This window comes from Cherax quadricarinatus, chromosome 61, assembly GCF_038502225.1.
Source record: "Cherax quadricarinatus isolate ZL_2023a chromosome 61, ASM3850222v1, whole genome shotgun sequence".
In the NCBI taxonomy this organism is placed as follows: domain Eukaryota; kingdom Metazoa; phylum Arthropoda; class Malacostraca; order Decapoda; family Parastacidae; genus Cherax; species Cherax quadricarinatus.
Window position 1 is genome coordinate 4470307 of NC_091352.1, and position 27129 is coordinate 4497435.

The 27129-nt window shown below is 49.8% G+C and overlaps 1 protein-coding gene across 1 annotated transcript in view; it reads left to right on the plus strand.

Moving 5' to 3' along the window:
• The first annotated feature begins 12713 nt into the window (after window positions 1–12713).
• LOC128699520 (probable E3 ubiquitin-protein ligase HECTD2) overlaps window positions 12714–27129 on the plus strand; it is a 97066-nt gene continuing 82650 nt past the window's right edge. The window contains exon 1 of the mRNA XM_070098173.1: window positions 12714–13280. Within this exon, the coding sequence (XP_069954274.1) occupies window positions 13218–13280 (63 nt within the window). The 5' untranslated portion in view covers window positions 12714–13217. The remainder of the gene's footprint in view (window positions 13281–27129) is intronic.

Here is a 27129-nt window from a genome sequence, read left to right on the forward strand (position 1 = left end):
ATTGAGTGCTACTGAGTGTTACTGATGGAGTAACACTCGTGTTACTGACTGTTATTGAGTGCTACAGTGTTACTGATGGAGTAACACTCGTGTTACTGACTGTTATTGAGTGCTACTGAGTGTTACTGATGGAGTAACACTCGTATTATTGACTGTTATTTTCTGCTACTGAGTGTTACTGAAGGAGTAAGTAACACTTGTGTTACTGGAGTAACACCTGTTACTGGGTGCTACTGATGGAGTAACACTCGTGTTACTGAGTGTTACTGATGGAGTAACACTCGTGTTACTGACTGTTACTAAGTGCTACTGAGTGTTACTGATGGAGTAAGTAACACCTGTGCTACTGATGGAATAACACACGTGTTACTGACTGTTACTAAGTGCTACCGAGTGTTACTGATGGCGTAACACTCGTGTTACTGACTGTTATTGAGTGCTACTGATGGAGTAACACTTGTGTTACTGAGTGCTACTAACGAGTAACACTCGTGTTACTGACTGTTATTGAGTGCTACTGAGTGTTACTGGGTGCTACTGATGGAAAAATAACATTTGTGCTACTGAGTGTTACTGATCGAGTAAGTAACACTGATGGCGTAACACTCGTGTTACTGACTGTTATTGAGTGCTACTGATGGAGTAACACTTGTGTTACTGAGTGCTACTAACGAGTAACACTCGTGTTACTGTTATTGAGTGCAAAAGAGTGTTACTGATGCAGTAACACCTGTGCTACTGATGGAGTAAGAAACACCTGTGTTCTGATCCCAGGTGGTGGAGCACGGAACACCAGTGCTACTTGAGTTCCCCGGTGCTATCACTGGAGAGTTTGAGTGCTACTCGTCAAGCATTATTATTATTATTATTATTATTATTATTATTATTATTATTATTATTATTATTATTATTATTATTATTATTATTGTTAATCAATGTCAGGGAAGAGTGTGTTTCAGGGAGGGTAACTAACGGAGGGTGTTTCAGGGAGGGTAACTAAGGGTGTTTAAGGAAGGTAACTAAGGGAGGGTGACTAGGAGTATTTAATGAAGGGCGACTAAGGGAGGGAGGGAGTGACTACTAGACAACACTGGACACAGTTGACCAGTGTTGTGGATACCTGCAACACAATCAATGCTACTCTTCCCTAACCTTTACCACTCTCTCTCTCTCTCCCTTTGTCCCTCTCTCTCTCTCCCTTTATCCCTTTCTCTCCCTTTGTCCCTCTCTCTCTTTGTCCCTCTCACTCTCTCTCCTTTTGTCCCCCCTCTCTCTCTCCCTGTGTCCCTCTCACTCTCTCTCTCCTTTTGTCCCTCTCTCTCCCTTTGTCCCTCTCACCCTCACTCCCTTTGTCCCTCTCCCTTTGCCCCTCTCACTCTCTCTCCCTTTGTCCCTCGCACTCTCTCTCCCTTTGTCCCTCTCTCTCTCCCTTTGTCCCTTTCTCTCTCCCTTTGCCCCCCCCTCTCTCTCCCTTTGCCCCTCTCTCTCCCTCCCTTTGTCCCTCTCTCTCTTTTTTTTTACACAGGGTTTGACAAGGTTAGGCTAAGGATCCCTAGCTTTATTAACAAGCTATTTACAGGTTAAGGATTCCTAACCTTATTGACAAGCTAAGAGCTGTTACCTACATCAGCTCATTTGAAAGCATTTTTATTGTTATGAGACATACAAGTAGGGAACAGGATGAAGTTGGAACCATCTATGGGCCAGCATTTTCATTTGATCAACTGACTTTATCTCGTTGACATCATTATGCTGTACGAATGTGTTCCATACTCGAGTCATCCTGGGCATATATGATCTCAGATGGAGTAATGTTCTGGAGAAGGGTACAGCCAGAGTGAAGTTGCTGCTTTCTGCCCGTCTTGTGGCATAAAAGCTTGTTTCACGCTGTCCTCGAAGTAGATCCAAGTGTGGTACTTTGACAATATTGGCCTTGTACATAACAGTAAGGCCACCCACATCCTTCCTGTGTTGAAGGCTCTGCTGAAATGACAGATCTATCCAGGATTGGTCCAGGCGAGTGATGAGACGCCTTGCTCTGTTCTCTACTCTGTCAAGCAGTCGCAGATGAGAGGAAGGGGGGGGGGGCAGGCAAACCAAGAAAGTGGAGCATACTCAAGGTGTGAGCGTACTTGTGCCTCGTACAGAATCTTGTAACCCCTACTGTCAAGCAGATGTGAGATACGGCGAAGTGCTGTAAGCTTCCTGGCTGCCTTGTTTGCAAGATTTACAACGTGTTTTTTTCATGGTCAGTTTGAAGTCAGATTTCACCCCAAGGATATCAACTTCTTCCCCAGGTGCCAACACCCTCCCATTCATCCTTACTACTGCACCGGCATTACCATCTTGGTGCCTAGAGATCATCATCATTTGTGTTTTCTCAGGTGCAAAGGTTACTTGCCATCTATTTCCCCAAGCTGATGCAGCTCTGACCTGGTGATTGATGTAGCTTAGAGCAGCTGGCATTTCTTCTCCTGGATAAGTGAATGTCAGTGTACAGTCATCTGCATATGCATGGGATTCTGGGATGAGATGAAGAAGGTCATTGAAGTAGACATTCCATAACAATGGTCCCAGCACGCTTCCTTGTGGAACGCTTGCCCCGATAGGATGTCTTGCTGATTCTGTTCCACTGAGAACTGCCCTTAGAGATCTACCATGAAGGTAATCACCGAGGAGACATAGCGTAGAGCCTGCAATTCTCAGAGCTTGCAGTTTTGCTAAGAGGCCCTGGTGCCACACTCGGTCAAAAGCGCCAGCAATGTCCAGTGCTACCACACAGCTGACTTTGGATTCATCCAGTGACTGGTGCCACTTAGTAGAGAGGTTTAACAACAGATCAGCAGCAGAGTAACCTTTCCCGAAGCCATATTGACGATCACAAAGTAGTGAGTGGTAGTCAAAAAACTCTGTCATTTGTCTTGAGATTATTGTCTCAAAGATCTTACCAGTGATTGACAGGAGTGACACTGGTCTGTAGTTGCTGATTTCTGCTCTGCACTTCTTTTTGTGAACAGGGACTACATTTGCCTCTTTCCACAGAGAAGGCCATTTACACTGTACTAGGCAGTCCTGAAAGATGCGAGTTAGAGGTGCTGCTAGCTGGTCTGCACATCTTCTCAACAATCTTGGGCTCAACTTGTCTGGGCCCAAAGCCTTTTCTTGGTCAAGCGATTTAAGAAGGAAATGCACCTCCTCCTGCCTTACTGTCACCACTGACAGTTTTGACACAGTTCTTGCAGCTAGCCAAGGAAGGTCCCTTGCTGGATCAGGAACTTGCATTTTGGTAGCAAAATGTTCGGCAAAGAGGTCCGCCTTCTCTTGACTACTAGTAGAGGTGGTCCCATCCTGTCGATTTAGAGGTGGAATAAGTTCATCAGGCAGATAACCTTGTCTCTCTTCCCCCTTGTCCCTCTCTCTCTCTCTCCCTTTGTACCACCCTCCCTTTGTCCCTCCCTTTGTACCACCCTCCCTTAGTTCCCCCTCTTGTTTCCCCTCACCCTTTCTTCACACTCACTCCTCTTGTACTTCCTTCTTTACTATGCCTATTCTCTCCCCCCCCCCTCTCTCTCTCTATTACTACTTTCATTTCTCCTTTCTCTCTCCCTCTCTTTACTCCTTCATTCTCTCTTCTTATACACCTCTCCTCTCTCCCATGCCTCTCTTCCCTACTCTCTCACTTTCTCTACGTTTCTTGCTAGACCCGCCACTAAGTGCTAATAACCTAATTATAAAGCTACGCTCGTTACGATGACCCAAGTTGATAATTATCTCCTGTCATGGTAGAGAGAGAGAGAGAGAGAGAGAGAGAGAGAGAGAGAGAGAGAGAGAGAGAGAGAGAGAGAGAGAGAGAGAGAGAGAGAGAGAGAGAGAGAGAGAGAGAGAGAGAGAGAGAGAGAGAGAGAGACAGAGAGAGAGAGAGAGAGACAGAGAGAGAGAGAGAGCTGGGGGAATGACTCTAATATAATTTCATTTTGTGCTCTACCCTCCCGGACTTGATCCATCATCTTCCTGGTACTTTTCCGAATATCATGTATGTTGTGGTCATGTCTCCTCGGCGTATATCTCTCAGTATATCAGTCTTTTAAGTATACCACATCTTACGGTATACAAGTTTCTGGGTACACTAGTTTGTCAGTATAATACACACGGTATATTAGACACCCAGTATACCACACAGTGTATCACTAAGTATACCTCGCACTCAGTATACCTCACTCAGTATATCACACACATAGTATACCACACACATAGTATACCACACACACAGTATACCACACACACAGTATACCACACACACAGTATACCACACACATAGCATACCACACATAGTATACTACGCATAGTATACCACACACACAGTATACCACACACACACAGTGTACCACACACACAGTATACCACACACACACAGTGTACCACACACACAGTATACCACACACACAGTGTACCACACACACAGTATACCACACACACAGTGTACCACACACACAGTATACCACACACACACAGTGTACCACACACACAGTATACCACACACACACACAGTATACCACACACACACAGTGTACCACACACACAGTATACCACACACACAGTGTACCACACACACACAGTATACCACACACACACAGTGTACCACACACACAGTATACCACACACACACAGTATACCACACACACACAGTGTACCACACACACAGTATACCACACACACAGTGTACCACACACACAGTATACCACACACACACAGTGTACCACACACACAGTATACCACACACACACAGTGTACCACACACACAGTATACCACACACACAGTGTACCACACACACAGTATACCACACACACACACAGTGTACCACACACACAGTATACCACACACACACACAGTGTACCACACACACAGTATACCACACAGCATAGAGTAATAAATACCAAAGTTACAGTGAAATATTTGACAGTTTGAGAACCACAGTGATCCTGAGTCACGACTCAATATTTGACAGTTTGAGAACCACAGTGATCCTGAGTCACGACTCAATATTTGACAGTTTGAGAACCACAGTGATCCTGAGTCACGACTCAATATTTGACAGTTTGAGAACCACAGTGATCCTGAGTCACGACTCAATATTTGACAGTTTGAGAACCACAGTGATCCTGAGTCACGACTCAATATTTGACAGTTTGAGAACCACAGTGATCCTGAGTCACGACTCAATATTTGACAGTTTGAGAACCACGGTGATCCTGAGTCACGACTCAATATTTGACAGTTTGAGAACCACGGTGATCCTGAGTCACGACTCAATATTTGACAGTTTGAGAACCACAGTGATCCTGAGTCACGACTCAATATTTGTCAGTTTGAGAACCACAGTGATCCTGAGTCACGACTCAATATTTGACAGTTTGAGAACCACGGTGATCCTGAGTCACGACTCAATATTTGACAGTTTGAGAACCACGGTGATCCTGAGTCACGACTCAATATTTGACAGTTTGAGAACCACAGTGATCCTGAGTCACGACTCAATATTTGACAGTTTGAGAACCACAGTGATCCTGAGTCACGACTCAATATTTGACAGTTTGAGAACCACAGTGATCCTGAGTCACGACTCAATATTTGACAGTTTGAGAACCACGGTGATCCTGAGTCACGACTCAATATTTGACAGTTTGAGAACCACAGTGATCCTGAGTCACGACTCAATATTTGACAGTTTGAGAACCACGGTGATCCTGAGTCACGACTCAATATTTGACAGTTTGAGAACCACAGTGATCCTGAGTCACGACTCAATATTTGACAGTTTGAGAACCACAGTGATCCTGAGTCACGACTCAATATTTGACAGTTTGAGAACCACGGTGATCCTGAGTCACGACTCAATATTTGACAGTTTGAGAACCACGGTGATCCTGAGTCACGACTCAATATTTGACAGTTTGAGAACCACAGTGATCCTGAGTCACGACTCAATATTTGTCAGTTTGAGAACCACAGTGATCCTGAGTCACGACTCAATATTTGACAGTTTGAGAACCACGGTGATCCTGAGTCACGACTCAATATTTGACAGTTTGAGAACCACGGTGATCCTGAGTCACGACTCAATATTTGACAGTTTGAGAACCACAGTGATCCTGAGTCACGACTCAATATTTGACAGTTTGAGAACCACAGTGATCCTGAGTCACGACTCAATATTTGACAGTTTGAGAACCACAGTGATCCTGAGTCACGACTCAATATTTGACAGTTTGAGAACCACGGTGATCCTGAGTCACGACTCAATATTTGACAGTTTGAGAACCACAGTGATCCTGAGTCACGACTCAATATTTGACAGTTTGAGAACCACAGTGATCCTGAGTCACGACTCAATATTTGACAGTTTGAGAACCACAGTGATCCTGAGTCACGACTCAATATTTGACAGTTTGAGAACCACAGTGATCCTGAGTCACGACTCAATATTTGACAGTTTGAGAACCACAGTGATCCTGAGTCACGACTCAATATTTGACAGTTTGAGAACCACAGTGATCCTGAGTCACGACTCAATATTTGACAGTTTGAGAACCACAGTGATCCTGAGTCACGACTCAATATTTGACAGTTTGAGAACCACAGTGATCCTGAGTCACGACTCAATATTTGACAGTTTGAGAACCACAGTGATCCTGAGTCACGACTCAATATTTGACATTTTGACGACTCAATATTTGACAGTTTGAAAACCACAGTGATCCTGAGTCACGACTCAATATTTGACAGTTTGAGAACCACAGTGATCCTGAGTCACGACTCAATATTTGACAGTTTGAGAACCACAGTGATCCTGAGTCACGACTCAATATTTGACAGTTTGAGAACCACGGTGATCCTGAGTCACGACTCAATATTGATTCATCATCGGAGTCTTGAAAAAAATCGAAGCATGTTGAGTGAATGATTAAGTTCTGTACTAATGAAGCCTCTTGTGTGTTGTGAAGCCTCTTGTGTGTTGTGAAGCCTCTTGTGTGTTGTGAAACCTCTTGTGTGTTGTGAAGCCTCTTGTGTGTTGTGAAGCCTATCGTGTGTTGCGAAGCCTCTTGTGTGTTGTGAAGCCTCTTGTGTGTTGTGAAACCTCTTGTGTGTTGTGAAGCCTCTTGTGTGTTGTGAAGCCTCTTGTGTGTTGTGAAACCTCTTGTGTGTTGTGAAGCCTCTTGCATGTTGTGAAGCCTCTCTTGTGTGTTGTGAAGCCTCTTGTGTGTTGTGAAGCCTCTTGTGTGTTGTGAAACCTCTTGTGTGTTGTGAAGCCTCTTGTGTGTTGTGAAGCCTCTTGTGTGTTGTGAAACCTCTTGTGTGTTGTGAAGCCTCTTGTGTGTTGTGAAGCCTCTTGTGTGTTGTGAAGCCTCTTGTGTGTTGTGAAGCCTCTTGTGTTGTGAAGCCTCTTGTGTGTTGTGAAACCTCTTGTGTGTTGTGAAGCCTCTTGTGTGTTGTGAAGCCTATCGTGTGTTGCGAAGCCTCTTGTGTGTTGTGAAGCCTCTTGTGTGTTGTGAAACCTCTTGTGTGTTGTGAAGCCTCTTGTGTGTTGTGAAGCCTCTTGTGTGTTGTGAAACCTCTTGTGTGTTGTGAAGCCTCTTGCATGTTGTGAAGCCTCTCTTGTGTGTTGTGAAGCCTCTTGTGTGTTGTGAAGCCTCTTGTGTGTTGTGAAACCTCTTGTGTGTTGTGAAGCCTCTTGTGTGTTGTGAAGCCTCTTGTGTGTTGTGAAGCCTCTTGTGTGTTGTGAAGCCTCTTGTGTTGTGAAGCCTCTTGTGTGTTGTGAAGCTTCTTGTGTGTTGTGAATCCTCTCTTGTGTGTTGTGAAGCCTCTTGTGTATTGTGAATCCTCTCTTGTGTGTTGTGAAGCCTCTTGTGTGTTGTGAAGCCTCTTGTGTGAAGCCTCTTGTGTTGTGAAACCTCTTGTGTGTTGTGAATCCTCTCTTGTGTGTTGTGAAGCCTCTTGTGTGTTGTGAAGCCTCTTGTGTGTTGTGAAGCCTCTCTTGTGTGTTGTGAAACCTCTTGTGTGTTGTGAAGCCTCTTGTGTGTTGTGAAGCCTCTTGTGTGTTGTGAAGCCTCTTGTGTGTTGTGAATCCTCTTGTGTGTTGTGAAGTCTCTTGTGTGTTGTGAAGCCTCTTGTGTGTTGTGAAGCCTCTCTTGTGTGTTGTGAAGCCTCTTGTGTGTTGTGAAGCCTCTCTTGTGTGTTGTGAAGCCTCTTATGTTGTGAAGCATTTCTTGTGTTGTGAAGCCTCTCTTGTGTGTTGTGAAGCCTCTTGTGTGTTGTGAAGTCTCTCTTGTGTGTTGTGAAGCCTCTCTTGTGTGTTGTGAAGCCTCTCTTGTGTTGTGAAGCCTCTTGTGTGTTGTGAAGCCTCTTGTGTGTTGTGAAGCCTCTTGTGTGTTGTGAATCCTCTCTTGTGTTGTGAAGCCTCTTGTGTGTTGTGAAGCCTCTCTTGTGTGTTGTGAAGCCTCTCTTGTGTGTTATGAAGCCTCTTCTGTGTTATGAAGCCTCTCTTGTGTGTTGTGAAGCCTCTCTTGTGTGTTGTGAAGCCTCTGTTGTGTGTTGTGAAGCTTCTCTTGTGTGCTGTGAAGTCTCTCTTGTGAAGCCTCTCTTGTGTGTTGTGAAGCCTCTCGCGTGTTGTGAAGCCTCTCCTGTGTGTTGTGAAGCCTCTCCTGTGTTGTGAAGCCTCTCTTGCGTGTTGTGAAGCCTCTCCTGTGTGTTGTAAAGCCTCTCTTGTGTGTTGTGAAGCCTCTCCTGTGTGTTGTGAAGCCTCTCTTGTGTGTTGTGAAGCCTCTCCTGTGTGTTGTGAAGCCTCTCCTGTGTGTTGTGAAGCCTCTCTTGTGTGTTGTGAAGCCTCTCCTGTGTGTTGTGAAGCCTCTCCTGTGTGTTGTGAAGCCTCTCTTGTGTGTTGTGAAGCCTCTCCTGTGTGTTGTGAAGCCTCTCCTGTGTGTTGTGAAGCCTCTCTTGTGTTGTGAAGCCTCTTCTGTGTGTTGTGAAGCCTCCTGTGTGTTGTGAAGCCTCTCTTGTGTGTTGTGAAGCCTCTCCTGTGTGTTGTGAAGCCTCTCCTGTGTGCTGTGAAGCCTCTTCTGTGTGTTGTGAAGCCTCTCCTGTGTGTTGTGAAGCCTCTCCTGTGTTGTGAAGCCTTTCCTGTGTGTTGTGAAGCCTCTCCTGTGTGCTGTGAAGCCTCTTCTGTGTGTTGTGAAGCCTCTCCTGTGTGTTGTGAAGCCTCTCCTGTGTGTTGTGAAGCCTCTCCTGTGTGTTGTGAAGCCTCTCCTGTGTGTTGTGAAGCCTCTCCTGTGTGCTGTGAAGCCTCTTCTGTGTGTTGTGAAGCCTCTCCTGTGTGTTGTGAAGCCTCTCCTGTGTGTTGTGAAGCCTCTCCTGTGTGTTGTGAAGCCTCTCCTGTGTGTTGTGAAGCCTCTCCTGTGTTGTGAAGCCTCTCTTGTGTGTTGTGAAGCCTCTCCTGTGTGTTGTGAAGCCTCTCCTGTGTGCTGAGAAGCCTCTTCTGTGTGTTGTGAAGCCTCTCCTGTGTGTTGTGGAGCCTCTCCTGTGTGTTGTGAAGCCTCTCCTGTGTTGTGAAGCCTCTCTTGTGTGTTGTGAAGCCTCTCCTGTGTGTTGTGAAGCCTCTCCTGTGTGCTGTGAAGCCTCTTCTGTGTGTTGTGAAGCCTCTCCTGTGTGTTGTGAAGCCTCTCTTGTGTGTTGTGAAGCCTCTCCTGTGTGTTGTGAAGCCTCTCCTGTGTGTTGTGAAGCCTCTCTTGTGTGTTGTGAAGCCTCTCCTGTGTGTTGTGAAGCCTCTCCTGTGTGTTGTGAAGCCTCTCCTGTGTGTTGTGAAGCCTCTCCTGTGTGTTGTGAAGCCTCTCCTGTGTGTTGTGAAGCCTCTCCTGTGTGTTGTGAAGCCTCTCTTGTGTGTTGTGAAGCCTCTCCTGTGTGTTGTGAAGCCTCTCCTGTGTGCTGTGAAGCCTCTCCTGTGTGTTGTGAAGCCTCTCCTGTGTGTTGTGAAGCCTCTCCTGTGTGTTGTGAAGCCTCTCTTGTGTGTTGTGAAGCCTCTCCTGTGTGCTGTGAAGCCTCTCCTGTGTGTTGTGAAGCCTCTCCTGTGTGCTGTGAAGCCTCTCCTGTGTGTTGTGAAGCCTCTCCTGTGTGTTGTGAAGCCTCTCTTGTGTGTTGTGAAGCCTCTCCTGTGTGCTGTGAAGCCTCTCCTGTGTGTTGTGAAGCCTCTCCTGTGTGCTGTGAAGCCTCTCTTGTGTGTTGTGAAGCCTCTCCTGTGTGTTGTGAAGCCTCTCCTGTGTGCTGTGAAGCCTCTCCTGTGTGTTGTGAAGCCTCTCTTGTGTGTTGTGAAGCCTCTCCTGTGTGTTTTGAAGCCTCTCCTGTTTGTCGTGAAGCCTCTCCTGTGTGTTGTGAAGCCTCTCCTGTGTGTTGTGAAACCTCTCCTGTGTGTTGTGAAGCCTCTCCTGTGTGCTGTGAAGCCTCTCTTGTGTGTTGTGAAGCCTTTCCTGTGTGTTGTGAAGCCTCTCCTGTGTGCTGTGAAGCCTCTCCTGTGTGTTGTGAAGCCTCTCTTGTGTGTTGTGAAGCCTCTCCTGTGTGTTGTGAAGCCTCTCCTGTGTGTTGTGAAGCCTCTCCTGTGTGCTGTGAAGCCTCTCCTGTGTGTTGTGAAGCCTCTCTTGTGTGTTGTGAAGCCTCTCCTGTGTGTTTTGAAGCCTCTCCTGTGTGTCGTGAAGCCTCTCCTGTGTGTTGTGAAGCCTCTCTTGTGTGTTGTGAAGCCTCTCCTGTGTGTTTTGAAGCCTCTCCTGTGTGTTGTGAAGCCTCTCCTGTGTTGTGAAGCCTCTCTTGTGTGTTGTGAAGCCTCTCCTGTGTGTTTTGAAGCCTCTCTTGTGTGTTGTGAAGCCTCTCTTGTGTGTTGTGAAGCCTCTCCTGTGTGTTTTGAAGCCTCTCCTGTGTGTTGTGAAGCCTCTCCTGTGTGCTGTGAAGCCTCTCCTGTGTGTTGTGAAGCCTCTCTTGTGTGTTGTGAAGCCTCTCCTGTGTGTTTTGAAGCCTCTCCTGTGTGTCGTGAAGCCTCTCCTGTGTGTTGTGAAGCCTCTCCTGTGTGTTGTGAAGCCTCTCCTGTGTGTTGTGAAGCCTCTCCTGTGTGCTGTGAAGCCTCTCTTGTGTGTTGTGAAGCCTCTCCTGTGTGTTGTGAAGCCTCTCCTGTGTGCTGTGAAGCCTCTCCTGTGTGTTGTGAAGCCTCTCTTGTGTGTTGTGAAGCCTCTCCTGTGTGTTTTGAAGCCTCTCCTGTGTGTCGTGAAGCCTCTCCTGTGTGTTGTGAAGCCTCTCCTGTGTGTTGTGAAGCCTCTCCTGTGTGTTGTGAAGCCTCTCCTGTGTGCTGTGAAGCCTCTCTTGTGTGTTGTGAAGCCTCTCCTGTGTGTTGTGAAGCCTCTCCTGTGTGCTGTGATTTTTCTCCTGTGTGTTGTGAAGCCTCTCTTGTGTGTTGTGAAGCCTCTCCTGTGTGTTTTGAAGCCTCTCCTGTGTGTCGTGAAGCCTCTCCTGTGTGTTGTGAAGCCTCTCCTGTGTGTTGTGAAGCCTCTCCTGTGTGTTGTGAAGCCTCTCCTGTGTGCTGTGAAGCCTCTCTTGTGTGTTGTGAAGCCTCTCCTGTGTGTTGTGAAGCCTCTCCTGTGTGCTGTGAAGCCTCTCCTGTGTGTTGTGAAGCCTCTCTTGTGTGTTGTGAAGCCTCTCCTGTGTGTTGTGAAGCCTCTCCTGTGTGTTGTGAAGCCTCTCCTGTGTGCTGTGAAGCCTCTCCTGTGTGTTGTGAAGCCTCTCTTGTGTGTTGTGAAGCCTCTCCTGTGTGTTTTGAAGCCTCTCCTGTGTGTCGTGAAGCCTCTCCTGTGTGTTGTGAAGCCTCTCTTGTGTGTTGTGAAGCCTCTCCTGTGTGTTTTGAAGCCTCTCCTGTGTGTTGTGAAGCCTCTCCTGTGTGTTGTGAAGCCTCTCTTGTGTGTTGTGAAGCCTCTCCTGTGTGTTTTGAAGCCTCTCTTGTGTGTTGTGAAGCCTCTCCTGTGTGTTGTGAAGCCTCTCCTGTGTGTTGTGAAGCCTCTCCTGTGTGTTGTGAAGCCTCTCCTGTGTGCTGTGAAGCCTCTCCTGTGTGTTGTGAAGCCTCTCCTGTGTGTTGTGAAGCCTCTCCTGTGTGCTGTGAAGCCTCTCCTGTGTGTTGTGAAGCCTCTCCTGTGAAGCCTCCTGGATATATAACGTGGTTTACGTAGTCTTGTTCATTCTTGCTCAGAATGTTATTAATTACTAAGAAGTTGAAGATTAAGACACATGTACAACAGTCAAGTATCTCTATTGTTGAAATGTTTCGCCCGCACGGTATTCTTCAGTCCATCAACCTCTCTTGTATTTGAGGGGGTCAGTCCCTCCGCCTGGAGAAGAGTTGAGCTCCATGCTCAGGAACGATATCGTTCCAAGAGAGTGTGGAGGGGTAAGCCAGGGAAAGGCCTCGCTCAGATGACGAAAAGCTCCAGTAGTGAGTTATGGTATAACTAAGACTCACATCAGGAAACCTTTGTCCTGCTAGGCAGGTCTTTAGTCACATGATGACTCACAACTGGAGCTTTTGGTCCCCTGAGCGAGACCTTCCACTGGCTTACCCCTCCACCCCCTTAAAAAATCATTGCTATAACAATTTATATTATTAATCTAAATATTAAACCTACAGATTTATATAATGTGGTTAAAAGACGATTAATATATTAATTCCGGCCAAAACCAAAAGTGAAGAAAATCTGCTGTGGAAATTTATATAAATGAAAATCCCATGTAATAATCTACAGTGAAAAAATATATATTATATATATATTACATCGCACTTGAGCGATACATTAATATATAAGTGTTTATTGTCTGAAGAAATATGATTAATATTTACACATAAGTGACAGAAAATGGGATAAAAAATCAATTTCAGGTGAAACTAAAACATTTTTGTCGAGGGTGAACTAAAAGATTGCGGACCCTGGCGGCGTCAACGTCGGAGCAGCGTCACTATGGGGGCCTCACCCTGAGGCGCCTGTGGGCTCGCCCCTGGGGCAGGGCAGGTTCTGAGGGGCGCACGGAGGCCAGACACACATCCCAGGGGCCAGAGAGCAGGGAGGAGCCGGAGGAAGAGGAGGAAGCTGGGAGAGCTTCTCCGACACCTGCATCACCTGACGATGAACAAACAGAAAATATGACTACAGAGTGGGAACAGATACGGGAACAACTGCTTACTCCCAACACTAACCGTCTCAGGGTACGTAGCCGGGGGGGAAAAACAGATTTTTTGGTCAAAAATAAATTATATAATTGTTGTCTTATATTGGTGATGGTTATGTTGTAATTATTAAGAATTATTATTGTGCTTATAACCGAATTTATCTTATCATTGCACTGACTGCTTATATAATTGAAAATTATTTCATGTTCATTTTAATCATCTTTCTGACTTATTTATATACTGTTTGTGTGTGTGTGGTCAGCTGTTTGTGGCTGTAGGGGTCGATTCACAGCTCCTGTCCCCGCCTCCTCGCTGGTCGCTGCTACAGCCACTCCCTGCTCCTCGAGCTTTATCGTATCTCTTCTTGTTTGTTTGTTTGTGTGTGTGTGTGTGTGTGTGTGTGTGTGTGTGTGTGTGTGTGTGTGTGTGTGTGTGTGTGCTAGCCTATTTGCGGGGGAGGGGTCGATTCTCAGATCCTGGCCCCGAACCCTGGTCCGGTTAACAGGACTCGAGTCCTGGAGGTGTGGAGTACGGTACCTGCACTGTGAAGGAGGGGTGGGTGGGATACTGCAGTGTGGAGGGGCGTCTGAGCTGTGACTTTCCTCTGGTAAGACGGTGATGGAGTGAATGATGGTGAAATTATTCCTTCTTTGGAGTCAAACTGTCTCGATGGGAAATTACTCAAACCCCTTTCTGCCTCTCTTTCCTTTCTACCTCTCCTTCCCTTCTACCTCTCTTTCCTTTCTGCCTCCCCCACCCCTTCTGGTTCTTCCCTTCTACCTCTCCTCCCTTTCCGCTCGTTCTGAAACCTCACAATTACCTCCGAACATTCCCTATTTCTTCACATGTGAGTTTGTCGATCCCTCCCGGTATGTTCTACGTCGTTATCATGTCCCCCCTGATCTTTCCTCTTTTTACATTTACTTGTTAGCGTGAGAACCTGCCAGCATGCGTCTGTTAGCGTGTGTCTCGACTATATTCTGTCTAATGTGTATTAATCGGTATGACACCTGCCAAACGCCTGTCTTCCTCTTGTCTGTCAATCTCCTGTCTGTCTAGTGTCTGGGTAACGTCTGTCTGTCTGTCTAGTGTCTTGGTAACGTCTGTCTGTCTGTCTGTCTAGTGTCTGGGTAACGTCTGTCTGTCTGTCTGTCTAGTGTCTGGGTAACGTCTGTCTGTCTAGTGTCTGGGTAACGTCTGTCTGTCTGTCTAGTGTCTGGGTAACGTCTGTCAGTCTGTCTGTCGGAGAATCTTAGTAATCAGTGAAATCCACGAACGACACTGCCGTATTCGGTGTGTGTGTGTGTGTGTGTGTGTGTGTGTGTGTGTGTGTGTGTGTGTGTGTGTGTGTGTGTGTGTGTGTGTGTGTGTGTGTGTGTTGTGTACTCACCTAGTTGTACTCACCTAGTTGAGGTTGCGGGGGTCGAGTCCGAGCTCCTGGCCCCGCCTCTTCACTGATCGCTACTAGGTCACTCTCCCTGAGCCGTGAGCTTTATCATACCTCTGCTTAAAGCTATGTATGGATCCTGCCTCCACTACATCGCTTCCCAAACTATTCCACTTACTGACTACTCTGTGGCTGAAGAAATACTTCCTAACATCCCTGTGATTCATCTGTGTCTTCAGCTTCCAACTGTGTCCCCTTGTTACTGTGTCCAATCTCTGGAACATCCTGTCTTTGTCCACCTTGTCAATTCCTCTCAGTATTTTGTATGTCGTTATCATGTCCCCCCTATCTCTCCTGTCCTCCAGTGTCGTCAGGTTGATTTCCCTTAACCTCTCCTCGTAGGACATACCTCTTAGCTCTGGGACTAGTCTTGTTGCAAACCTTTGCACTTTCTCTAGTTTCTTCACGTGCTTGGCTAGGTGTGGGTTCCAAACTGGTGCTGCATACTCCAATATGGGCCTAACGTACACGGTGTACAGGGTCCTGAATGATTCCTTATTAAGATGTCGGAATGCTGTTCTGAGGTTTGCTAGGCGCCCATATGCTGCAGCAGTTATTTGGTTGATGTGCGCTTCAGGAGATGTGCCTGGTGTTATACTCACCCCAAGATCTTTTTCCTTCAGTGAGGTTTGTAGTCTCTGACCCCCTAGACTGTACTCCGTCTGCGGCCTTCTTTGCCCTTCCCCAATCTTCATAATTTTGCACTTGGTGGGATTGAACTCCAGGAGCCAATTGCTGGACCAGGTCTGCAGCCTGTCCAGATCCCTTTGTAGTTCTGCCTGGTCTTCGATCGAGTGAATTCTTCTCATCAACTTCACGTCATCTGCAAACAGGGACACCTCAGAGTCTATTCCTTCCGTCATGTCGTTCACAAATACCAGAAACAGGACTGACCCCTGCGGGACCCCGCTGGTCACAGGTGCCCACTCTGACACCTCGCCACGTACCATGACTCGCTGCTGTCTTCCTGACAAGTATTCCCTTATATCCCTGCTTGGTCCTCCAGTTTTTGCACCAATCTCTTGTGTGGAACTGTGTCAAACGCCTTCTTGCAGTCCAAGAAAATGCAATCCACCCACCCCTCTCTCTCTTGTCTTACTGCTGTCACCATGTCATAGAACTCCAGTAGGTTTGTGACACAGGATTTCCCGTCCCTGAAACCATGTTGGCTGCTGTTGATGAGATCGTTCCTTTCTAGGTGTTCCACCACTCTTCTCCTGATAATCTTCTCCATGATTTTGCATACTATACATGTCAGTGACACTGGTCTGTAGTTTAATGCTTCATGTCTGTCTCCTTTTTTAAAGATTGGGACTACATTTGCTGTCTTCCATGCCTCAGGCAATCTCCCTGTTTCGATAGATGTATTGAATATTGTTGTTAGGGGTACACATAGCGCCTCTGCTCCCTCTCTCAATACCCATGGGGAGATGTTATCTGGCCCCATTGCCTTTGAGGTATCTAGCTCACTCAGAAGCCTCTTCACTTCTTCCTCGGTTGTGTGCACTGTGTCCAGCACTTGGTGGTGTGCCCCACCTCTCCGTCTTTCTGGAGTCCCTTCTGTTTCCTCTGTGAACACTTCTTTGAATCTCTTGTTGAGTTCTTCACATACTTCACGGTCATTTCTTGTTGTCTCTCCTCCTTCCTTCCTTAGCCTGATTACCTGGTCCTTGACTGTTGTTTTCCTCCTGATGTGGCTGTACAACAGTTTCGGGTCAGATTTGGCTTTCGCTGCTATGTCATTTTCATATTGTCTTTGGGCCTCCCTTCTTATCTGTGCATATTCGTTTCTGGTTCTACGACTGTTCTCCTTATTCTCCTGGGTCCTTTGCCTTCTATATTTCTTCCATTCCCTAGCACACTTGGTTTTTGCCTCCCTGCACCTTTGGGTAAACCATGGGCTCATCCTGGCTTTTTCATTATTCCTGTTACCCTTGGGTACAAACCTCTCCTCAGCCTCCTTGCATTTTGTTGCTACATATTCCATCATCTCATTAACTGGCTTCCCTGCCAGTTCTCTGTCCCACTGAACCCCGTTCAGGTAGTTCCTCATTCCTGTGTAGTCCCCTTTCTTGTAGTTTGGCTTCATTCGTCCTGGCCTTCCTGCTTCTCCCTCCACTTGTAGCTCTACTGTGTATTCGAAGCTTAAAACCACATGGTCACTGGCCCCAAGGGGTCTTTCATATGTGATGTCCTCGATATCTGCACTACTCAAGGTGAATACTAAGTCCAGCCTTGCTGGTTCATCCTCTTCTCTCTCTCTTGTAGTGTCCCTTACGTGTTGGCACATGAAGTTTTCCAGTACCACCTCCATCATCTTAGCCCTCCATGTATCTTGGCCCCCATGTGGGTCCAAGTTCTCCCAATCGATCTCCTTGTGGTTAAAGTCACCCATGATCAGGAGCTTTGCCCTGCATGCATGAGCTCTTCTGGCCACTCTAGCCAGTGTGTCAACCATCGCTCTATTGCTCTCGTCGTACTCTTGCCTTGGCCTCCTGCTGTTCTGTGGTGGGTTATACATCACTGCTATTACCACCTTGGGACCTCCAGAGTGAAGTGTTCCCGCTATGTAATCACTTTCTTCTCCGCTGTCTCCTCTCTCCAGCTCATCAAAATTCCAGCGATTTTTGATCAGCAACGCCACTCCTCCACCCCCCCTGTTCCCTCTGTCTTTCCTCAGGATTTGGTATCCCGTTGGAAAGATGGCATCTGTTATCATACCTGTAAGCTTGGTTTCTGTGAGAGCTATGATGTCCGGTGATGCTTCTTTGACTCTTTCATGCCACTCCTCCCACTTATTTGTTATTCCATCAGCGTTTGTGTACCATACCTTCAGTTTCCTTTCCAACACTGTGGTTTGGGGGGCCTGTGAGGGTGGGAGACCTGGTGGCATACTGTGGGATTCTATAGCTCGGTGTTGGGTGGAGGCTGTGGGTATGGATTGTAGTGTGTGTTGGGATGGTGTGATAGGTTGTATGGTTCTGAGAATAGTTGTGTGTGTGCTTGCCCTTGCTGTTCTGTTCTGCTCTGACTGACCTCTGCTGGTTCCATCCTTGTCTCTTTTCCTAGCTCCTTTCGCTTTTTTGTCCTCTCCCTCAGCTGCTGTCGTTCTGATTTTGTTCTGTCTCTGTCTAGGAACACCCTCTTGTACTCTTCCGAGTATTTCAATCGTGGTTTCTCTTGGAGGATCCTGTTCCGCACTGTTTCCGTCCTGAGAATCAGCTTGATTGGTCGGTTTCTCCCCTTCGAGTACCCCCCTATTCTCTGAAAATTTACAATCTCGTCCATCTCTTCACCTATTTCCGTGATGATTTTCTCAATCTCCTTTCTTTCTTCCTGCTGCCTTTCAGTGTGTGTCCTTTCCTCTCTCTCCTGAAGCCCATGGATAAACACTGATTTTGCCCTTTCTTCCTCCCATTGCCTCCCCCTCTGTGACTCTGGATCCTGCCTGTATGTGGTCAGTTTCTCCCTTGATTTTTCCAGTGGCTCTTGATAGCCTGGTTGTGCCTCAGCATTCGACCTATCACCCTCTCCATCTGCAACCAGCTGTTCTTCCCTTTCACTCCTTGTGTGTGTGTGTGTGTGCGTGTGTGTGTGTGAGTGCGTGTGTGCCTGAGGTGACCACACCCCACACGGAGGTCAGAGGTCGCATGTGCGCCCACACGCACTTACTCGCACGCAAGGCGCACAAACACACACGCACGCCAAGCCGTGAGTCGGGAATTTACGTACATAGAAAGTGTACGTGTACATAGAGAGATTGGCGATGCACATGAGCTGCAGAGTCCGTACATATGTACGCAAGGTCCGTCGTTACGTACGCAGGGTCTGTACTTACGTACGCAGGGTCTATACTTACATACGCAAGGTCCTTAGTTACGTACGCAAAGTCAGTAGTTACGTAAGCATGGTCTGTGGTTACGTACGCATGGTCCGTAATTACGTACACTAGGAGGGATGCAGTAACTTACAAAATAAATAGTTACACACACAGGAGCTACAGTTACGTACACACTCACGTACACAGGAGGGGAAAAACACGGACAAAGGACAGTAACAGAAAGAAGAAGAAACAGTAAAATAAATGAGCTGGGTGTGAAGAATGGAGAATGGTGGTGAGATATGGTCAGGACATGCAAGATACCGGGGGTGGGGGGAAGGTGGGGAGGTGATAGTGTGAAGCTGGTCACGATGTTTGTGTGTGTGTGGGGAGTATTGATTGTCTCTCCCCCACACTGCTACTCCCCTCACACCTCCACTATACTCCCCTGACACCTCCACTCTACTCCCCTGACACCTTCACTCTACTCCCCTGACACCTCCACTATACTCCCCTGACACCTCCACTCTACTCCCCTGACACCTCCACTCTACTCCCCTGACACCTTCACTCTACTCCCCTGACACCTCCACTATACTCCCCTGACACCTCCACTCTACTCCCCTGACACCTCCACTCTACTCCCCTGACACCTCCACTCTACTCCCCTGACACCTCCACTCTACTCCCCTGACACCTCCACTCTACTCCCCTGACACCTCCACTCTACTCCCCTGACACCTCCACTCTACTCCCCTGACACCTCCACTATACTCCCCTGACACCTTCACTCTACTCCCCTGACACCTTCACTCTACTCCCCTGACACCTCCACTCTACTCCCCTGACACCTCCACTCTACTCCCCTGACACCTCCACTCTACTCCCCTGACACCTCCACTCTACTCCGGTGACACCTCCACTATACTCCCCTGACACCTCCAATATACTCCCCTGACACCTCCATTCTACTCCCCTGACACCTCCACTCTACTCCCCTGACACCTTCAATCTACTCCCCTGACAACTCCACTCTACTCCCCTGACACCTCCACTCTACTCCCCTGACACCTCCACTCTACTCCCCTGACACCTCCACTCTACTCCCCTGACACCTCCACTCTACTCCCCTGACACCTCCACTCTACTCCCCTGACACCTCCACTCTACTCCCCTGACACCTCCACTCTACTCCCCTGACACCTCCACTCTACTCCCCTGACACCTCCACTCTACTCCCCTGACACCTCCACTCTACTCCCCTGACACCTCCACTATACTCCCCTGACACCTCCACTATACTCCCCTGACACCTCCACTCTACTCCCCTGACACCTCCACTCTATTCCCCTGACACCTCCACTATACTCCCCTGACACCTCCACTCTACTCCCCTGACACCTCCACTCTACTCCCCTGACACCTTCACTCTACTCCCCTGACAACTCCACTCTACTCCCCAGACACCTCCACTCTACTCCCCTGACACCTCCACTCTACTCCCCTGACACCTCCACTCTCCTCCCCTGACACCTCCACTATACTCCCCTGACATCTCCACTCTACTCCCCTGACACCTCCACTCTACTCCCCTGATACCTCCACTCTACTCCCCTGACACCTCCACTCTACTCCCCTGACACCTCCACTCTACTCCCCTGACACCTCCACTCTACTCCCCTGACACCTCCACTCTACTCCCCTGACACCTCCACTCTATTCCCCTGACACCTCCACTCTACTCATCTGACACCTCTACTCTACTCCCCTGACACCACAACTATACTCCCCTGACACCTCCACTCTACTCTCCTGACACCTCCACTCTACTCCCCTGACACCTCCACTCTACTCCCCTGACACCTCCAGTCTACTCCCCTGACACCTCCACTCTACTCCCCTGACACCTCCACTCTACTCCCCTGACACCTCCACTATACTCCCCTGACACCTCCACTCTACTCCCCTGACACCTCCACTCTACTCCCCTGACACCTTCACTCTACTCCCCTGACACCTCCACTCTGCTCCCCTGACACCTCCACTATACTCCCCTGACACCTCCACTCTATTCCCCTGACACCTCCACTATACTCCCTTGACACCTCCACTCTACTCCCCTCACACCTCCACTCTACTCCCCTGACACCTCCACCATACTCCCCTGACATCTCCACTCTACTCCCCTGACACCTCCACTCTACTCCCCTGACACCTCCACTCTACTCCCCTGACATCTCCACTTTACTCCCCTGACACCTCCACTCTACTCCCCTGACACCTCCACTCTACTCCCCTAACACCTCCACTCTACTCCCCTGACACCTCCACTATACTCCCCTGACACCTCCACTCTACTCCCCTGACACCTCCACCATACTCCCCTGACACCTCCACTCTACTCCCCTGACACCTCCACTCTACTCCCCTGACACCTCCACACTACTCCCCAGACACCTCCACTCTACTCCCCTAACACCTCCACACTACTCCCTGACACCACACTACTCCCCCCCAGACACTCCCACTACTCCACCCGACACTCCCACTACTCCACCCCCGACACCCCCACTACTCCACCCCAGACACTCCCACTACTCCACCCCAGACACCCCCACTACTCCACCCCAGACACTCCCACTACTCCTCCCCAGACACTCCCACTACTCCACCCCAGACACTCCCACTACTCCACCCCAGACACCCCCACTACTCCACCCCAGACACCTTCACTACTCCACCCCAGACACTCCCAGTACTCCTCCCCAGACACTCCCACTACTCCACCCCAGACACTCCCACTACTCCTCCCCAGACACTCTCACTACTCCACCCCAGACACTCCCAGTACTCCTCCCCAGACACTCCCACTACTCCACCCCATAAAACCCCCACTACTCCACCCCAGACACCCCCACTACTCCTCCCCAGACACCCCCACTACTCCACCCCAGACACCCCCCACTACTCCTCCCCAGACACCCCCACTACTCCACCCCAGACACCCCCCACTACTCCTCCCCAGACACCCCCACTACTACACCCCAGACACCCCCACTACTCCACCCCAGACACCCCCACTACTCCACCCCAGACCCCCCCACTACTCCACCCCAGACACTCCCACTACTCCTCCCCAGACACTCCCACTACTCCACCCCAGACACTCCCACTACTCCACCCCAGACACCCCCACTACTCCACCCCAGACACCTTCACTACTCCACCCCAGACACTCCCAGTACTCCTCCCCAGACACTCCCACTACTCCACCCCAGACACCCCCACTACTCCACCCCAGACACCTTCACTACTCCACCCCAGACACTCCCAGTACTCCTCCCCAGACACTCCCACTACTCCACCCCAGACACCCCCACTACTCCAACCCAGACACCCCCCACTACTCCTCCCCAGACACCCCCACTACTCCACCCCAGACACCCCCCACTACTCCTCCCCAGACACCCCCACTACTCCACCCCAGACACCCCCCACTACTCCTCCCCAGACACCCCCACTACTCCACCCCAGACACCCCCCACTACTCCACCCCAGACACCCCCACGACTCCTCCCCAGACACCCCCCACTACTCCACCCCAGACACCCCCACTACTCCACCCCAGACACCCCACTACTCCTCCCCAGACACCCCCACTACTCCTCCCCAGACACCCCCCACTACTCCACCCCAGACACCCCCACTACTCCACCCCAGACACCCCCCACTACTCCTCCCCAGACACCCCCACTACTCCTCCCCAGACACCCCCCACTACTCCTCCCCAGACACCCCCACTACTCCACCCCATACACACCCACTACTCCACCCCAGACACCCCCCACTACTCCTCCCCAGACACTCCCACTACTCCACCCCAGACACCCCCACTACTCCACCCCAGACACCCCCCCTACTCCACCCCAGACACCCCCACTACTCCTCCCCAGACACCCCCACTACTCCACCCCAGACACCCCCCACTACTCCACCCCAGACACCCCCACTACTCCACCCCAGACACCCCCCACTACTCCTCCCCAGACACCCCCACTACTCCTCCCCAGACACCCCCCACTACTCCACCCCAGACACCCCCACTACTCCACCCCAGACACCCCCCACTACTCCTCCCCAGACACCCCCACTACTCCTCCCCAGACACCCCCCACTACTCCTCCCCCGACACCCCCACTACTCCACCCCAGACACCCCCCACTACTCCTCCCCAGACACCCCCACTACTCCACCCCAGACACCCCCCACTACTCCTCCCCAGACACCCCCACTACTCCTCCCCAGACACCCCCCACTACTCCTCCCCAGACACCCCCACTACTCCACCCCAGACACCCCCACTAATCCACCCCAGACACCCCCCACTACTCCTCCCCAGACACTCCCACTACTCCACCCCAGACACCCCCACTACTCCTCCCCAGACACCCCCACTACTCCACCCCAGACACCCCCCACTACTCCTCCCCAGACACCCCCACTACTCCACCCCAGACACCCCCACTACTCCACCCCAGACACCCCCACTACTCCACCCCAGACACCCCCCACTACTCCTCCCCATACACCCCCACTACTCCTCCCCAGACACTCCCACTACTCCTCCCCAGACACCCCCACTACTCCACCCCCGACACCCCCACTACTCCACCCCAGACACCCCCACTACTCCACCCCAGACACCCCCACTACTCCACCCCAGACACCCCCCACTACTCCTCCCCAGACACCCCCACTACTCCTCCCCAGACACTCCCACTACTCCACCCCAGACACTCCCACTACTCCACCCCAGACACTCCCACTACTCCACCCCAGACACCCCCACTACTCCTCCCCAGACACTCCCACTACTCCACCCCAGACACTCCCACTACTCCACCCCAGACACCCCCACTACTCCTCCCCAGACACTCCCACTACTCCACCCCAGACACCCCCACTACTTTACCCCAGACACTCCCACTACTCCTCCCCAGACACTCCCACTACTCCACCCCAGACACCCCCACTACTCCACCCCAGACACTCCCACTACTCCCACTACTCCACCCCAGACACCCCCCACTACTCCTACCCCAGACACCCCAACTACTCCACCCCAGACACCCCCCACTACTCCACCCCAGACACCCCCCACTACTCCACCCCAGACACCCCCCTCCACCCCAGACACCCCCCACTCCCCAGACACCCCACTACTCCACCCCAGACACCCCCACTACTCCACCCAGACACCCCCCACTACTCCACCCCAGACACCCCCACTACTCCACCCCATACACTCCCACTACTCCACCCCAGACACCCCCACTACTCCACCCCAGACTACTCCACCCCAGACACCCCCACTACTCCCCAGACACCCCCACTACCCCAGACACCCCCACTACTCCACCCCAGACACTCCCACTACTCCACCCCAGACACTCCACCCCAGACACCCCCACTACTCCACCCCAGACACCCCCCACCCCCACTACTCCACCCCAGACACCCCCACTACACCCCACCCCCCACTACTCCACCCCAGACACCCCCACTACTCCACCCCAGACACCCCCACTACTCCACCCCAGACACTCCCACTACTCCACCCCAGACACCCCCACTACTCCACCCCAGACCCCCACTACTCCACCCCAGACACCCCCCACTACACCCCAGACACCCCAACTACTCCTCCCCAGACACCCCCACTACTCCACCCCACACCCCACTACTCCACCCCAGACACCCCCCACTACTCCACCCCAGACACTCCCACTACTCCACCCCAGACACTCCCACTACTCCACCCCAGACACCCCCACTACTCCACCTCGCACGTAACTTCAATAAAGTAAGATTTTGAGGTGAAAGACTGCGGGTGACCTCGCCTGACCTGACCTCTCTATGCTAGAACAGTCTTCCCGGCCATTGCATGAAACAGGGGCGGTGCCTCGAACCCTCCAAACACAGCCCAGAGAGTACACAAAGATCTGAGTTTATATATATATATATATATATATATATATATATATATATATATAAATATATATATAAATATATATATATTTAAATATTGATAATCAATGTGAAGTACGAACATAAAATATTTCTTGTATCAACATAATAAATACATAGTACCTTCTTCCGCGGAAGTGCAGCTGCATGGAAGTGTCCAGTTCCGTCTAGATATTAGTAAATTATTGCTTCAAGGTTATATAAACCTGGAGGGGCATACATCAGCCGGTACGCATTGTGTTGACTTAATATTTATTTTCGGGACTGACGTATTCTTGTCTGGTAGTGGAAAGGTCACATGCTTAATTTATGACCTTAGTGTAGGTGACACTTTGAACCCCCAGTGACCTTAGTGTAGGTGACACTTTGAACCCCCAGTGACCTTAGTGTAGGTGACACTTTGAACCCCCAGTGACCTTAGTGTAGGTGACACTTTGAACCCACAGTGACCTTAGTGTAGGTGACACTTTGAACCCACAGTGACCTTAGTGTAGGTGACACTTTGAACCCACAGTGACCTTAGTGTAGGTGACACTTTGAACCCCCAGTGACCTTAGTGTAGGTGACACTTTGAACCCCCAGTGACCTTAGTGTAGGTGACACTTTGAACCCACAGTGACTTTAGTGTAGGTGACACTTTGAATCCCCAGTGACCTTAGTGTAGGTGACACTTTGAACCCCCAGTGACCTTAGTGTAGGTGACACTTTGAACCCACAGTGACCTTAGTGTAGGTGACACTTTGAACCCCCAGTGACCTTAGTGTAGGTGACACTTTGAACCCCCAGTGACCTTAGTGTAGGTGGCACTTTGAACCTCCAGTGACCTTAGTGTAGGTGACACTTTGAACCCACAGTGACCTTAGTGTAGGTGACACTTTGAACCCCCAGTGACCTTAGTGTAGGTGACACTTTGAACCCCCAGTGACCTTAGTGTAGGTGACACTTTGAACCCACAGTGACCTTAGTGTAGGTGACACTTTGAACTCCCAGTGACCTTAGTGTAGGTGACACTTTGAACCCCCAGTGACCTTAGTGTAGGTGACACTTTGAACCCACAGTGACCTTAGTGTAGGAGACACTTTGAACCCCCAGTGACCTTAGTGTAGGTGACACTTTGAACCCCCAGTGACCTTAGTGTAGGTGGCACTTTGAACCTCCAGTGACCTTAGTGTAGGTGACACTTTGAACCCCCAGTGACCTTAGTGTAGGTGACACTTTGAACCCCCAGTGACCTTAGTGTAGGTGACACTTTGAACCCCCAGTGACCTTAGTGTAGGTGGCACTTTGAACCTCCAGTGACCTTAGTGAAGGTGGCACTTTGAACCTCCAGTGACCTTAGTGTAGGCGACACTTTGAACCCCCAGTGACCTTAGTGAAGGTGACACTTTGAACCTCCAGTGACCTTAGTGTAGGTGACACTTTGAACCCCCAGTGACCTTAGTGTAGGTGACACTTTGAACCCCCAGTGACCTTAGTGTAGGCGACATTTTGAACCCCCAGTGACGTTAGTGTAGGTGACACTTTGAACCCACAGTGACCTTAGTGTAGGTGACATTTTGAACCCCCAGTGACGTTAGTGTAGGTGGCACTTTGAACCCACAGTGACCTTAGTGTAGGTTACATTTTGAACCCCCAGTGACGTTAGTGTAGGTGACACTTTGAACCCCCAGTGACCTTAGTGTAGGTGACACTTTGAACCCACAGTGACCTTAGTGTAGGTGACACTTTGAACCCACAGTGACCTTAGTATAGGTGACACTTTGAACCCCCAGTGACCTTAGTGTAGGTGACATTTTGAACCCCCAGTGACCTTAGTGTAGGCGACACTTTGAACCCCCAGTGACCTTAGTGTAGGCGACACTTTGAACCCCCAGTGACCTTAGTGTAGGCGACACTTTGAACCTCCAGTGACCTTAGTGTAGGTGACACTTTGAACCCCCAGTGACCTTAGTGTAGGCGACACTTTGAACCTCCAGTGACCTTAGTGTAGGTGACACTTTGAACCTCCAGTGACCTTAGTGTAGGTGACACTTTGAACCTCCAGTGACCTTAGTGTAGGCGACACTTTGAACCTCCAGTGACCTTAGTGTAGGCGACACTTTGAACCTCCAGTGACCTTAGTGTAGGTGACACTTTGAACCTCCAGTGACCTTAGTGTAGGCGACACTTTGAACCTCCAGTGACCTTAGTGTAGGCGACACTTTGAACCTCCAGTGACCTTAGTGTAGGCGACACTTTGAACCCCCAGTGACCTTAGTGTAGGCGACACTTTGAACCTCCAGTGACCTTAGTGTAGGTGACACTTTGAACCCCCAGTGACCTTAGTGTAGGTGACACTTTGAACCTCCAGTGACCTTAGTGTAGGCGACACTTTGAACCCCCAGTGACCTTAGTGTAGGCGACACTTTGAACCTCCAGTGACCTTAGTGTAGGTGACACTTTGAACCCCCAGTGACCTTAGTGTAGGTGACACTTTGAACCTCCAGTGACCTTAGTGTAGGCGACACTTTGAACCCCCAGTGACCTTAGTGTAGGCGACACTTTGAACCTCCAGTGACCTTATTGTAGGTGACACTTTGAACCCCCAGTGA